Here is a 12,736-nt window from a genome sequence, read left to right on the forward strand (position 1 = left end):
AAAAAATATTTCAGGAGCCATGGAGAAAATGCAAAATAACATTAGGATCTTTTGAATAGCTCTAACCCTAATACTACCATCGGGGAAAGGGTACAGAGGCCTAAGGATGAGCCCTCAGCGGCACAAGGACAGATTCCTGAATGATCATTGAACCAAAGACACTGCCTTACTTTTCGCGCTCTATATCGCTATTATTTTGTTATATTTTATAGTAGTGTCATAAAATGGAAATAATGTGTTTGTTTGCGCTCCGAAGCTGCCACAAAACACCGTATTTCATGACTTCTTTAAGACATTAAATCCTGATTCTGATACTGAGGGGTGATAGAAATAATCTCCCGGACGTGTTATTTGAGGCTGGGACTATAGAAACATTGAAGAAACATTTAGACTAATACATGGCTAGAATGTAATTTCGAGGGACATTTGCCCAAACGCAGGCAGGTGTGACCACTGTGGGTGAGGATATGTTTGACTGGGGTGGGCCGGTTGGGAGAAGCTAATCTTTCTCCGCCGTGTGAATCAGTATTGTCTTCACGAGGAACTCAAGGGATCAGTGTGTGAGCGAAAAAGGAAACAAAAATCAACGTTGCAGCCAGGAACAACGTTTCCTCGCAACTCTTAGAAGGTAGATGCAAATCGAGTCAGAGGGAAGACCTTTACTGCTCCGTTGTATTGCTATACAATGGAAGTCTCCGAAGAAATTCACACGAGATATCAAAATGAAATAATGCTTCCACACGGATATTGGCAAATCGATTTGCACACACTATTTCACATCAACAGCCTAAGGGATTCCTGCAGATTTCTGATCCAGCTGAACTCCTCATCTCATTGACTTCTGAGCGAGTGCACGTTGTGGATATACCGACACCCAGCAGCCTGCAGATCCACCATGGGTTGCAGGAACATGACTTGGTCAGCAGCATCATTGGGAGAATAACAATGGTCGAAGGTCGGGAATTGCGATTGCAATCAATGGGCCTTGCGTGACCATGGATGATGTCACATCAAAACCCCATTAGTCGAACGCCCCATCACATCGAATGCTGGTAGCTCCACTGTCAAAATCCCAACTTCACACCTGGTTTCAACACTACTGTCCCATCCCTTTGAAGTCGAGTACGAATTATTATGTTTTGTGTACGAATTATACTATTTTAGTATATTTGTATGTAATCTGGCTCATAATTTTAAATAAGGTATTCAAAAGAAGAGGTATGCACGTGCCCTTCCAAATTTGCCCAGATTCCGGGAAAGGAGAGACGCGGCTGTGCTTTCTTGACAATTGGATCGACGTGGTTGCAGCAAGACATGCCACTGCTGATATATACACCTCGTATCATAAAGGTGCCAATGATGTCCAACCCCGAAAGGCTACAATCAACATTTTGGTCTGACTGACACTGACGGAGTGGCTTTTGTATAGGCACCATCCCCTCTCACTTTACAATTATCAGCGGTTCAAACCCACTTCCAAATTAAAGATGTTTCACTTGCACTTTCTCCAACAGAGAAATCGTGCTCACGATTCGGCAAGCCCCCTTCTCTTAAATGCATGGAACATAGACGGTCTCTTTGAGGAACAATTTAATGGATATCGAGAGATGACCCCAAATTTAGTTCTCCTCCACTTTTATTCTGCATCCTATTTCCTTCTGATCCCTCACTATGTGACCTGCTACACCGTTCCAACATATCGGATTTGACACCTAATTTCCTTCAGGTTCACTAAACAGAGATTTAAATTGATCAGAACTTCCAGTGGCATGTAACATTCCCATTGATAACTTCTATCAATACTTCAAACAGCCTTGTGTAAACACAAAAAATCTGAACATCCCCATCTCCCTCCAGCCACTCTCTATTCACACTCCTCCCATTGCCAAGAAGATTAATGAGATGGAGATAATTTTCTCCCATCCTTGGAAGATTAAACACCCAGAGATGGCGATCTCTGGAATTACTTCCCGTCGAGGCAAATACTCTGTTCATTTGAAGGAGAACGAATAAGATTTTTGTGACGTGTTAAACATTGATCAATGCACGTTTGGATTACTGTGGGAAATTTGTGTCAATCAACTGCAGACAATACATCAAAGAAGATTGAAAACAGAGAGGAAAGGTTTATAATGTGTGTTGTCTGGTCAACAGGAGCCGTGTTCGAGGAAAACGAGAAACCTATTTCGACTTTTGTCCTCTAAACGCCAGAGAACAAACGCTGAAGTTATATATAAATAAGCTGTATATCTCGAGTAAAGGTTAAAAGTTCTATTTTTTTTTTACCTGAACCTGGATGCAACAGTGTTTGAGATTATCATGAAAGGCAGCTGGAAATTTAGATTTGCATATCAAAAAGTGCATACGTCCATATCAGTAACATTACATGAATCGATGAAGTCCGGCAGACGCAATAAAGTTTGACCATTCCCCTCAGACACGAGAATAAATCAAGGCAAATGGAGATGGATAAACGCGATTATCCAGTGACGCGGTTCAAGCTCACGTGAGGCACCGATTTCGTACCTGAACCTTGTTTACTCCAATCCGTCGTGAAAAATACTTGTGACCCAGTTTATCAATTTAGAATGTTGTTTAAATCGAGTCTGTGGATCCGTAATTAAATGTCCCAGTGGAAACGGCTGTCAGACAAATAAGGCTTCACAGATAAACTCTTCGTTCTGGCACCTGGAATGATCAGCAAATAAAACGTTCCCATCTTCAACCTGTGCTTCGAATGGACGCCACGGATATCTTCTATCCAATTCTTGCGATAGTCGGCATTCCTGGTAAGCGCTGCCATCTCTGGGGTTTCGTTGCTGCTTGTCATATTGCGGACGACTATTCGCTTTTCATTGCGTGTGTTCATCACTGCAGATCGATTCACGTTTCACTTAAAAGGAATGAACTGTTGCCTATTTTTTTACCCCTGCCGTCACCTGGTACAAACCTGAAATTGTTGCAGATAGGGCATGTCCAGTCATTGGAAAAATTTTAAAAAAGACGAACTCAGTCAATGGCGCTTCAGCAGTGAGAGGCGAGAGAAATCTCAAAGATTTATGGCTCAGAGTCCGGGGTAAAATAGAACGTATCAGACGCCGCGATAGAACCAGTGGTTTTCATTATTTACAGACTGAACTGGGACATAGAATCAGGCAAAGGGATTAGTCAGAGTGTGCGATTTTCAGTTACAAAGGATTGGTTCGCGTATGTTGGGGTAATGTCGAATATTGTCTATTCCCATTACACCCCTGCGCGTCTTTTGGATTCTTTCTCAACTCGATTTATATCCTCACCTGTGCACAAATACTAAATTACTTACAAATGTGCTGACAATGCCACGTTAATTTGTCGTATCTAAATGGTTTATGTGTCCGCAAACAGGATGGTGATTGAAAACCTGGTTGAGTGGTGTATCAACAAAAACCTCTCACTCAATGTCGCCAAACCCCAAAAGCTGATAGTAGAGTATAGGAAGGGAAAACCAGGTGTCTACTCTGATTTGGGAGCAGAGGCGGCAAACTTTCACAAATTTCATATCATGGCAATGACAAATTCAAACGACCCATTCTGGAAACAACCTACTTGTGTCTCGTGGGAAAATAAATATTTCAACGCCTCAACATACACTGCGAGCTTGCTGATATTTGCAGGGAGAGTTGATATACTCGGCCGATGTGAAGTGGAATTTGTTCGGACCGACTACTTGGGGGCTGGGAAATGGCCCAAAACACTTAAAGGCTCAAAACACTTTCAAAATATTACTTTACACTATACACTACATCAGAGACAAGTCTCTCCCCATTATTGAGAAAATCTACATGGAACACTGTTTTCCTAGCGCAGCAGCTGTTATCAATGAACTAACCAGCCACACACCACTCGGTGCTCGATACTGCCTTCAGCAAAAAGGTACAGGTCCCACAATACTCGTACTACCATGATCAAGAACAGTGGGTATCCCTCCCCCACCAGATTGCTAAACAGGCTCAATCTGAGACTCTTTAAAACTCCAACTTTGCATGTTATTGATGACAATATTTATCTTTTTCTGTATTTCCACATTCAGCTTGTTAATTTTTCTTTCATTGTTTACGTGTCTCTTCTTTGTGTCCAGATATTTTTCAACAATATTTTAAACAAACGATCAATAGAAATGTTGTCTTCCCCAAATGAAAACAAAGAATCTCACGGTTTCATTTGATGCCATGTCTGTGATAATATACTTTAAACTATTTTTTTAATTTTTCACACGATGAACCATATTAATCAAAATGCACACAAACATTTCCCTTTGAATATACACAGTGTGCTTTCTCTCCTTTTTCTCCCTCCCCTCCCTCACTCCTCCTCCCACCCCTGCCAAACCCATTAAACATTCAACATATACAATAAAATAAACCCATTGAAAAATGTCATCACACAATGAAAATAAACAAGAATATTGTGTCATCTACTTTTACACATTGGATCAAGTCATTTCATCTTCTTTTCATTCTATCATTTTAGGGGGTGGAGGTCCGCGTTAGGCCCTATCTGTTGTGTTGCATGTATGGTTCCCAAATTTGTTCAAATAATGTGATTTTATTTTTTAAATATTATGTTATTTTTCCAATGGAATACATTTATTCATTTCTATATACCATTGCTGTGTTCTCAAACTTTCTTCTGATTTCCAAGTTGACATTATAGATTTTTATTTTTGTGACAGCTAAGACTATCATAATAAATCTTTATTGTGCTTCATCCAGTTTGAGGCCTAATACATTACTGCTTATATTACTGAGAAGAAAGATATCTGGATATTTTGGTATGTTGCTTTTTTATGATTTACTTTAATACCTGATTTAGATCTTCCCAACACTTTCTCTCTTTCTCATATGCCCATATTGCATGTACTGTTGTTCCCATTTCCTTCTTACAGCGAAAACATATATCTGATAATGTTGAGTCCCATTTATTTAACTTTTTGAGCGTGATATATAGCCTGTGTAACCAATTATATTGTATCATGTGTAACCTAGTATTTATTATATTTTTCATAGTTCCAGAGCATAACTTTTCCCATATTTCATTTTGTTCTTTATGTTTAAATATTTTCCCACTTTTGTTTGGATTTATAGCTTATTTCATCATTTTATTTCTCTTGCAGCTTGATGTACATGTTTGTTATAAATCTTTTTATTATCGTTGTTTCTGTAATCACATATTCAAAGCTGCTTCCTTCTGGTAATCTCAGTCTGCTTCCCAATTTGTCCTTTCAGTAAGTTTTCAGCTGGTGATATGCAATCATTGTACTATGAGTTATTCCATATTTTACTTCACTTGTTCAAATGATAATAAATAATTTAACAAAAAAAAACAATTTTCTATTCTTTTAATTCCTTTTCTAACCCATTCTCTAAAGGAAAGGTTGTCTATTATAAAAGGGATTAGCTGAGTATGCGTTAATAATAATTTTGATCGTTGGTAAATTGTTTTTGTTTTCCTTTCTACGTGAATTTTTTTCCATATGTTGAGTAAATGATGTAGTACTGGTGATCTTCTATATTGCACCAGTTTTTCATCCCACTTATAAAGTATATTTTCTGGTACCTTCTCCCCTATTTTATCCAGCTCTATCTTGGACAAATTGGTTTTTCACTTATTTGATTTCAAATCTGATAGATACCTTAATTGTGCTGCTCTATATTCAATTTTAAAGTTTGGTAGTTGCAAACCACCTTGTTTGTACCATTTGGTTAATTTATCTAGCGGTATCCCCTTTCCATAAGAATTTCCTTATTATTTTATTTTAGTTCATTGAAGTATTTATCTGATAAAGGAATTTGAAACGATTGAAATAGGTATTGTATCCTTGGGAAGGTATTCATTTTAATACAATTTACCCTCCCTATCAGTGTTCGTGACAATTCATTCCAATTTTCTAAGTAATACTGTAATTTCTTCATTAATTATTGATAATTTAATTGATATATGTGGCCAAAATTATTATCTAATCTCATACCTAGATATCGAATTGCTTGTGTTAGACATTTAAATGGTGATTCTCTTTTAAACTCTGTGTAATCCGCATTATTCATTGGCATCACTTCACTTTTATTTGCGTTGATCTTGTACCACGATATTTTTGAATATTCCTTCAATTTCTTATGTAGACCTTTTATCAATATTTCTGGTTCTATTAAGTATACTATGATGTCATCTGCAGATAAAGTGATTTTATATTCCTTCTCCTTTAATTTCATCCCTTTTATTTTATTTTCTGTTCTTATCAGTTCTGCCAATGGTTGTATTGCTAAAGCGAACAGTGAGGTAAATAGTGGACATCTCTGCCTAGTTGACCTACATAATTTAAATTGTTTCGATGTGTATATCATTTACTGTCACCTTCGCCAATGGTCCCTTATATAATGTTTGAATCCAATTAATATATATTTCTAGTAGGTTGAACCTCTGTAAAACTTTGAAAAACTTTTTCCATTCTACCCTATCAAAGGCTTTCTCTGTGTCTCAAGCAACAGCCACTGTTGGTATCTTATTTCCTTGTACTGTTTGGATTAAGTTGATGAATTTACAGACATTGTCCATTGTTCATATTTATTTAATAAATCCAGTTTGATATTGTTTTACTATTTTTGGTACAATCCGCTAATCTATTTCCCAATACTTTTCCTATTATCATATAATCTGAATTAAGTAGAGATATTCCTCTATATGATGCTGGTGTTAGTGGATCCTTCCCCGTCTTTGGTAATACTGAAATTATTCATGTTTTACATGAATCTGGCAAGTTTTGTGTTTCTTCTATCTGGTTCATTACTTCCAGGAGAGGAGGAAATAATAACTCTTTAAATGTGTTATAGATTTCTATTGGGAGTCCAGCCTCTCCAAGCATTTTATTGTTCGGTAGCTGTTTTTAATATATCCTGTATTTCCTCTATTTCAAATGGATTTATCAATTTATTTGGATCCTCTTCTTGCAATTTCGGTAGTTCAATTTTAGCACAAAACATCCATTTTGACTTCTTTCCCTTCGTTCTCAGTTCGGTATAATTGTTCATAGAATTCCTTAAAGTTTTCATTGATCTCCATTGGTTGACATGTAATTTGTTTGTCCTTTTTCCTTGATGCCAATACGGTTCCTTTAACTTGTTATGTTTTAAGTTGCCAGGCTAATATTTTGTGCGGTTTTTTTTGTCCGCCAATTCTTTTCTTTTTGTTGTATCTTCCCTGGTTGCTAGTTCTTTTTCTGTACTTGCTATTTCCCTTTCCATCTGTTTTATTTCCCGATTGTATTCCGTTTTCATTTTAGTTACATAGCTTATTATCTGCCCTCTAATGAAGGCTTTCATTGCATCCCATAATAGAAATTTGTCTTTCACTGATTCCGTATTTATATCAAGGTACATTTTAATTTGGCGTTCAATAATTTCTGAAAATTCCTTTCTTTAAGTAGGATTGAGTTCTATTGCTAATAACAGGAGTGAATGATCAGAAAACAATCTAGCTATATATTCCGTTTTCCTAACTCTCCCTTGTATATGGGCTGAAAACAGGAACAGGCCAATCCTTGAGTATGTTTTATATCTACTCGAATAATATGAGTATTCCTTCTCCTTTGGGTGTTGCCTCCTCCGTATATCCAAACGTTGCATTTCTTGTATTGATTTAAACATTCATTTGGCTACTTTGTTCTTTTTGCTAGTCTTTAGTCCAGTTTCATCCACCTTTGGGTCCAAATTAAGGTTAAATTCCCCTCCTATCAATATATTCACCTGCGCATCTACAATCTTCAAAAAAGATATCTTTCTAAACATTTAATGCAATTCATTAGGTGCATATATTGACAAAAGTCCAGAATTCTGAATATATCTGACATTTTATCATTACATATCTCGGTGTTGGATCTATTATTTCCTCCTCTATTTTGATTAGTATATTTTTGTTCATAAATATAGCTCACCTCTGGATTTTGAATTATATGATGGTGCTGTTACGTGCCCTACCCATTCTCTCCTTAATTTATTATGTTCCACTTCAGTTCGATGTGTTTCCTGCAGGAATGCTATATCTATTTTTTTTTCAGTAAATTTAATAGGCTCTTTCTTTTGATTTGGTTATGTATCCATTAATATTTATAGTCATATTGTTCAACATGGTATCTCATACTCTTTTTGCGCCTCATTTCCACTTCATCACCACCGCCTTTCCCCTTTTCCCCATTTTCAACTCTTAATTTTCATTTTTTGAACTCAATGTATGACAACACTTTCAAACATAAAATACTTCAACAACTCCCACATATAAAATTCCCTTAACCCCAAGTGCCACCCCCCTCTCTGAGTCGCCCCTTATCCCTTGCTGGGCAACCACAACTCCCCTCTCTATTTGCATTGTGAACCTGTTTGCAAGTGTCAACTGATTTCGCAGTGACGGTTATTCTCTCCCACCCAACCCCCTCCAGAAAAATCTTTTATCTTCACATTAAAACAAAGCTCACCCTCTTTTCTTATCTTCTTCCCCCTCCATTTTTTCACACTCTCCCTTACTTCCTTCTCTTTCCCTTCTTTAGTTCTTACTTATACATTATTTATAAATCTTTATATGGAATTTGTCATCGTTCTTCGTTCTTGTTATATCGATTCATCTCTTTTTATTTCCTCCCGATGTTCTGAAAATTCTCGTGCTTCCTCCGGATCTGAGAACAGTCTGTTTGCTACCACAAATAACTATTTTAAGCACCGCTGGATATCTTAACATAAATTTATAGCCTTTTTTCAAAAGGATAGATTTTTCAGTGTTAAACTCCTTTCTCTTCTTTAGGAGTTCAAAACTTATGTCTGGATCAAAAAATATTTTATGACCCTTGTATTTCAATGGTTTTTTTGTCTTCTCTAATTTTATTCCATGCCTTCTCCAATGTATTTTCTCTTGTTGTTTGTCTCAGAAATTCAAATAAATGTTTTATGTTCTGACTGTGGTTTCGGGGCTAGTGTTCTGTGTGCCCTTTCTATGTTCATTCCTTCCTGTATTTCTGGCATTCCTAGGACTTTTGGAATCCATTCTTTTTCAAATTATTTCATGTTTTTGCCTTCTTCATCTTCCTTTAATCCCACTATCTTTATATTCTTTCGCCTACTATAGTTTTCCATTATATCCATCTTCTGAGCTAACAACTCTTGTGACTTGAACTTTTTTATCAGTTTCTTCCAATTTTCTTCTTAGGGCATTCACTTCCATTTCTACAGCCATTTCTTGTTGTTCCACATTTTCGAATCTTTTCCCTATTTCTGTTTTGATCAGCGCTATTCTATTCGCTTTTTCTTCTGTTCTTTTCATTTTTCTTTACATTTTACAAAATTCTAATGTCAACCATTCTTTTAATGCTTTCATTTGTTCTTCAAAGTTTTTAATCTATTTACTGTGCATCTATTTTACCTTCTATTCCTTTGTGCAGAGCTTGGTCTTCTTCTTCTGTGTCTGCTCTTGGGTTTGTGTCTTCTGCATCTCTTCCTTGTATCTGTGTCTCTTCTGACTTTCGTGTTGAGCTGCTCGCCTCCGTTTGTTGGGTGTTTTTTTCATGGATTCTTGTTGTTGGTCCTCTTCTTCTGGGCTAGTTATCTGTTGGGCTTCCTTTTGCTGTTTTTCTTTCTTATCACTCCCTTTCCCGTTACTTTTCCGTACTTCCAGTTGAGAACCCTGATGTCGGGCATCTCTCAGCTGGTGTAAGTTCACTCCGCAGCTGGGCCCTCCTTCCGTTGGTGTTTTCTTTTTCCTTGTTATGCGCATTGTGCACTTCTGTTTGGCTCAGTGAGCCATTTTTGCAGTTCCGCAGTCAGGGGTGTCACGAACATGGGGGATTTCCACTAACCTTGGGGAGCAGGCTCCTCTGTCCACGGCGGGTCTCTGCCTCTTCATGCAGGTAAAGACTTCTCCTTTCTCTTCCGGCATCTTTCTTTCTTTTTTCCCTTTGTTTTGGTTTTTCCTACTTAGGTGCCATTTTCTTTCTTTTCTCCAAACCATTATATTTTATTTGTTGTGTTTTGTGTTTCTTGAGCTCCGCATTTTCTTCACTTTATTTCTTCTTTTCTGGAGGGGGCTGGTATTCTCCTACCGGCCACTACTCCATGACGTGTCCCTTAAATACATTGAAAATTCAAGGAGACGACACTCACCAGCTGCTTTCCTGGAAATGGTTTATGGTCGCAGCCACCCTTCAGTTCAGATGGTCCACGGATTCGTAATATCCAATGTCGAATATGCAGTCGATCGATCCCCTTTTTTCTTTGCGCATCCTACTCTATCTATTAAACAGCTAACCTAGAACAGTACAAAATCTTCATGATGCTGTGCTGATCCGTGAAACATCATCGTCCATAACCAAGTTTCTCCAGATCACATTCACGAAAATCTACTTATCAAAGTGTGTTTTAATTGTCGTTGCCTTATCCGCCTCTACCAGAAAACCATGCAATAAATTCCGGGCGCCCAACATTTTTAAATACAATGAAAACGTATCTCCACATCTCCCCTAAATTTCCTTCAACTCATTTGAATCAGCTGTCATCTGATACTTGCTATCGTAGCTCCAAGTGACAGCTTTTGGCTGTCCACGCCATCATCTTGAATACCCCTGTAAAGTCACATCTTACCCTTTGTCGGTCAGTGAAAGCCCGGGCCCTGTCAACCTTCCTTCACATGACAAGTTCTCCAATCCAGGCATCGCATTTTCTCCATCTCAAGGCATCGTCTTCCTTCTATCAGGAAGCGACCGGAACTGAAAGCAAAGAGTTAAACTGTTTATAGTCACGTGTGGGGTGAAATGTGGAAAGGGGTATTGTTTTTCGTGCTACCCAGACAAAATAGCCCATAAAATATACGGCAGGCAGTGCAGAGATAACATTTAGTGCAGGCGAGACTGGAAAAATGAAGTCATCACATATCCTGCTTAAGATAATGATGCTGTTAGGCAGTGCAAGGGATTACATTTTACTTCCAAGGTGTCGATTCACAAGCCTGACAGCAGGAATAATGGTGCCCTTGAACCTGGTAATTTTTTTTGCGAAACTCGTATTTCTCTTTGACGGGAGGCAGAAGTAGAAACTATTATACAGTGGAATGGATATTCTACCATGTACACTGATTATCTATCCAAGAGGCGGTGAGAGGTATTTCCGGTACCAATGGTCGGTTGTTGGCTCATTGGACAGTCCCGAGTTGCGTTTGTTCCTCGCCGAAGACTGTTGAGACAGGGGCCGGAGCATTTTACAATCCTATCAGTGATTAATGAGCACAAGGTGCTGCATTTGCACACAAGAGTCACGTTCAATGGGGCCATGCATATTAACCTCAGAATCTGAGGTAGTGGAGGCGATCCTGCGCTTTCCGTTCCGTACCGTCAGTGTAATATCAGCAAATGAATCAATTACAGGGGCATACCAATGACCCGCTAAGATTATTCCTTGTGTTTCTATTGTTAAAATCACGTTAAAACTGATGGCCTGTATTCTGATAGTTGAATTGTTTTGCATTCTGTTACAGCTAACCTGCTCTCCGTTGTCGTCCTGTCCCGGGGAATGCCCGACCTCTCCAAAGGAGTGATTCGTTACATGCTAACTATGGCAGTTGCAGACACAATGGTCTGTGTGTTTAATGTGACGTTGGGAAACGTCTTCCTGTATCATTTTCCGCGTTCCTTCCTGGCCCACACCTCCACTTGCCGCCTGGGAGCCGTCATACAGAGAAGCAGTGTGCAATTCTCTGTCTCATCCACGGTATCATTCACCATCGACCGCTGCATTGCTATTTGCTGCCAGAAATTGAAAACCAAATATTGTACCAAGAGGATCGCCGCGGTCGTTATATCGACCGTGTGTGTCTTCAGCTTTCTGATGCACATTCCAGCTTATTTCCAGTATGAACCCCAGTCAGTTGTGGATGGTGTCCAATGGGACTGCAGTACCGTAATTCAATACTATTCTTCACCAGCATGGCAGGCTTATAGATGGTTGTCCAACAGCTTCGTGACATATGTTCCACTGCCACTGCTGTTACTGCTGAATTCTCTCACAGCCCGACACATTTTACTGGCCAGCAAAGCTCGGAAGTCTTTGAAGCGCCGTGGGGACGGTGAGGTCCGTGATCCCGAGATGATAAGCCGAAGGACGTCCATTATTTTGCTCTTCGGCATCTCTGGGTGCTTCATCGCCTTGTGGGCCCCCGCTATGATCATTGGCATTTTTTTTCAATTTACTGCAGTTTTCGCGTTTGACGTCGAGAAGTCTCTGTATCTGGCCATTAGAATCTCGGTTCTGCTGATGTATCTTAGTTCCTGTGCAAATACTTGGATTTATGCTTTGACCCAGAGGAGGTTCCGTGAGGAATTGATGAAGCTGTTAAAATATCCATTTATGGTCCTTGTTCGGTTTTTTTAAACGGATGTAGTAGTTGCAATAAATCAGAGTTCATGAAAATGTTCCTCAGTTCGTTTCCAATTTCGGCTCTTGACGATTCTGTCTTTTCATTGAGTTTATTCTTACTTTATATTCTTAAGAATTGCATATGTTTTGGTCCTTATGGTCCTAAAATATCTGGAAGAGACGCTGTCAAATGCAAGAGGAGGTGGGGGGCGAGGATTCATTCATTGTTGCTATCTCTCATTTCAGGGCAATTGTCTATTAATATTGTCTGGTTATATTAATGGAGATATAAGGTAGGGGACGAGGGAAAATTG

The 12,736-nt window shown here is 38.7% G+C and overlaps 1 protein-coding gene across 1 annotated transcript; it reads left to right on the forward strand.

Moving 5' to 3' along the window:
- Positions 1-11,579: 11,579 nt before the first annotated feature.
- On the forward strand, positions 11,580-12,437 carry LOC138753007 (probable G-protein coupled receptor 139). The gene has a single exon (XM_069915601.1). It carries the CDS (start codon positions 11,580-11,582, stop codon positions 12,435-12,437), a length of 858 nt encoding a protein of 285 aa, XP_069771702.1.
- The last annotated feature ends 299 nt before the right edge of the window (positions 12,438-12,736 follow it).

The sequence above is a fragment of the Narcine bancroftii genome, chromosome 2 (genome assembly GCF_036971445.1).
Source record: "Narcine bancroftii isolate sNarBan1 chromosome 2, sNarBan1.hap1, whole genome shotgun sequence".
NCBI classification, from domain to species: domain Eukaryota; kingdom Metazoa; phylum Chordata; class Chondrichthyes; order Torpediniformes; family Narcinidae; genus Narcine; species Narcine bancroftii.

Bases quoted from the DNA above. Each gene is read 5' to 3' on its own strand.
- LOC138753007 (XM_069915601.1), top strand. From the start codon at position 11,580: ATGCCCGACCTCTCCAAAGGAGTGATTCGTTACATGCTAACTATGGCA.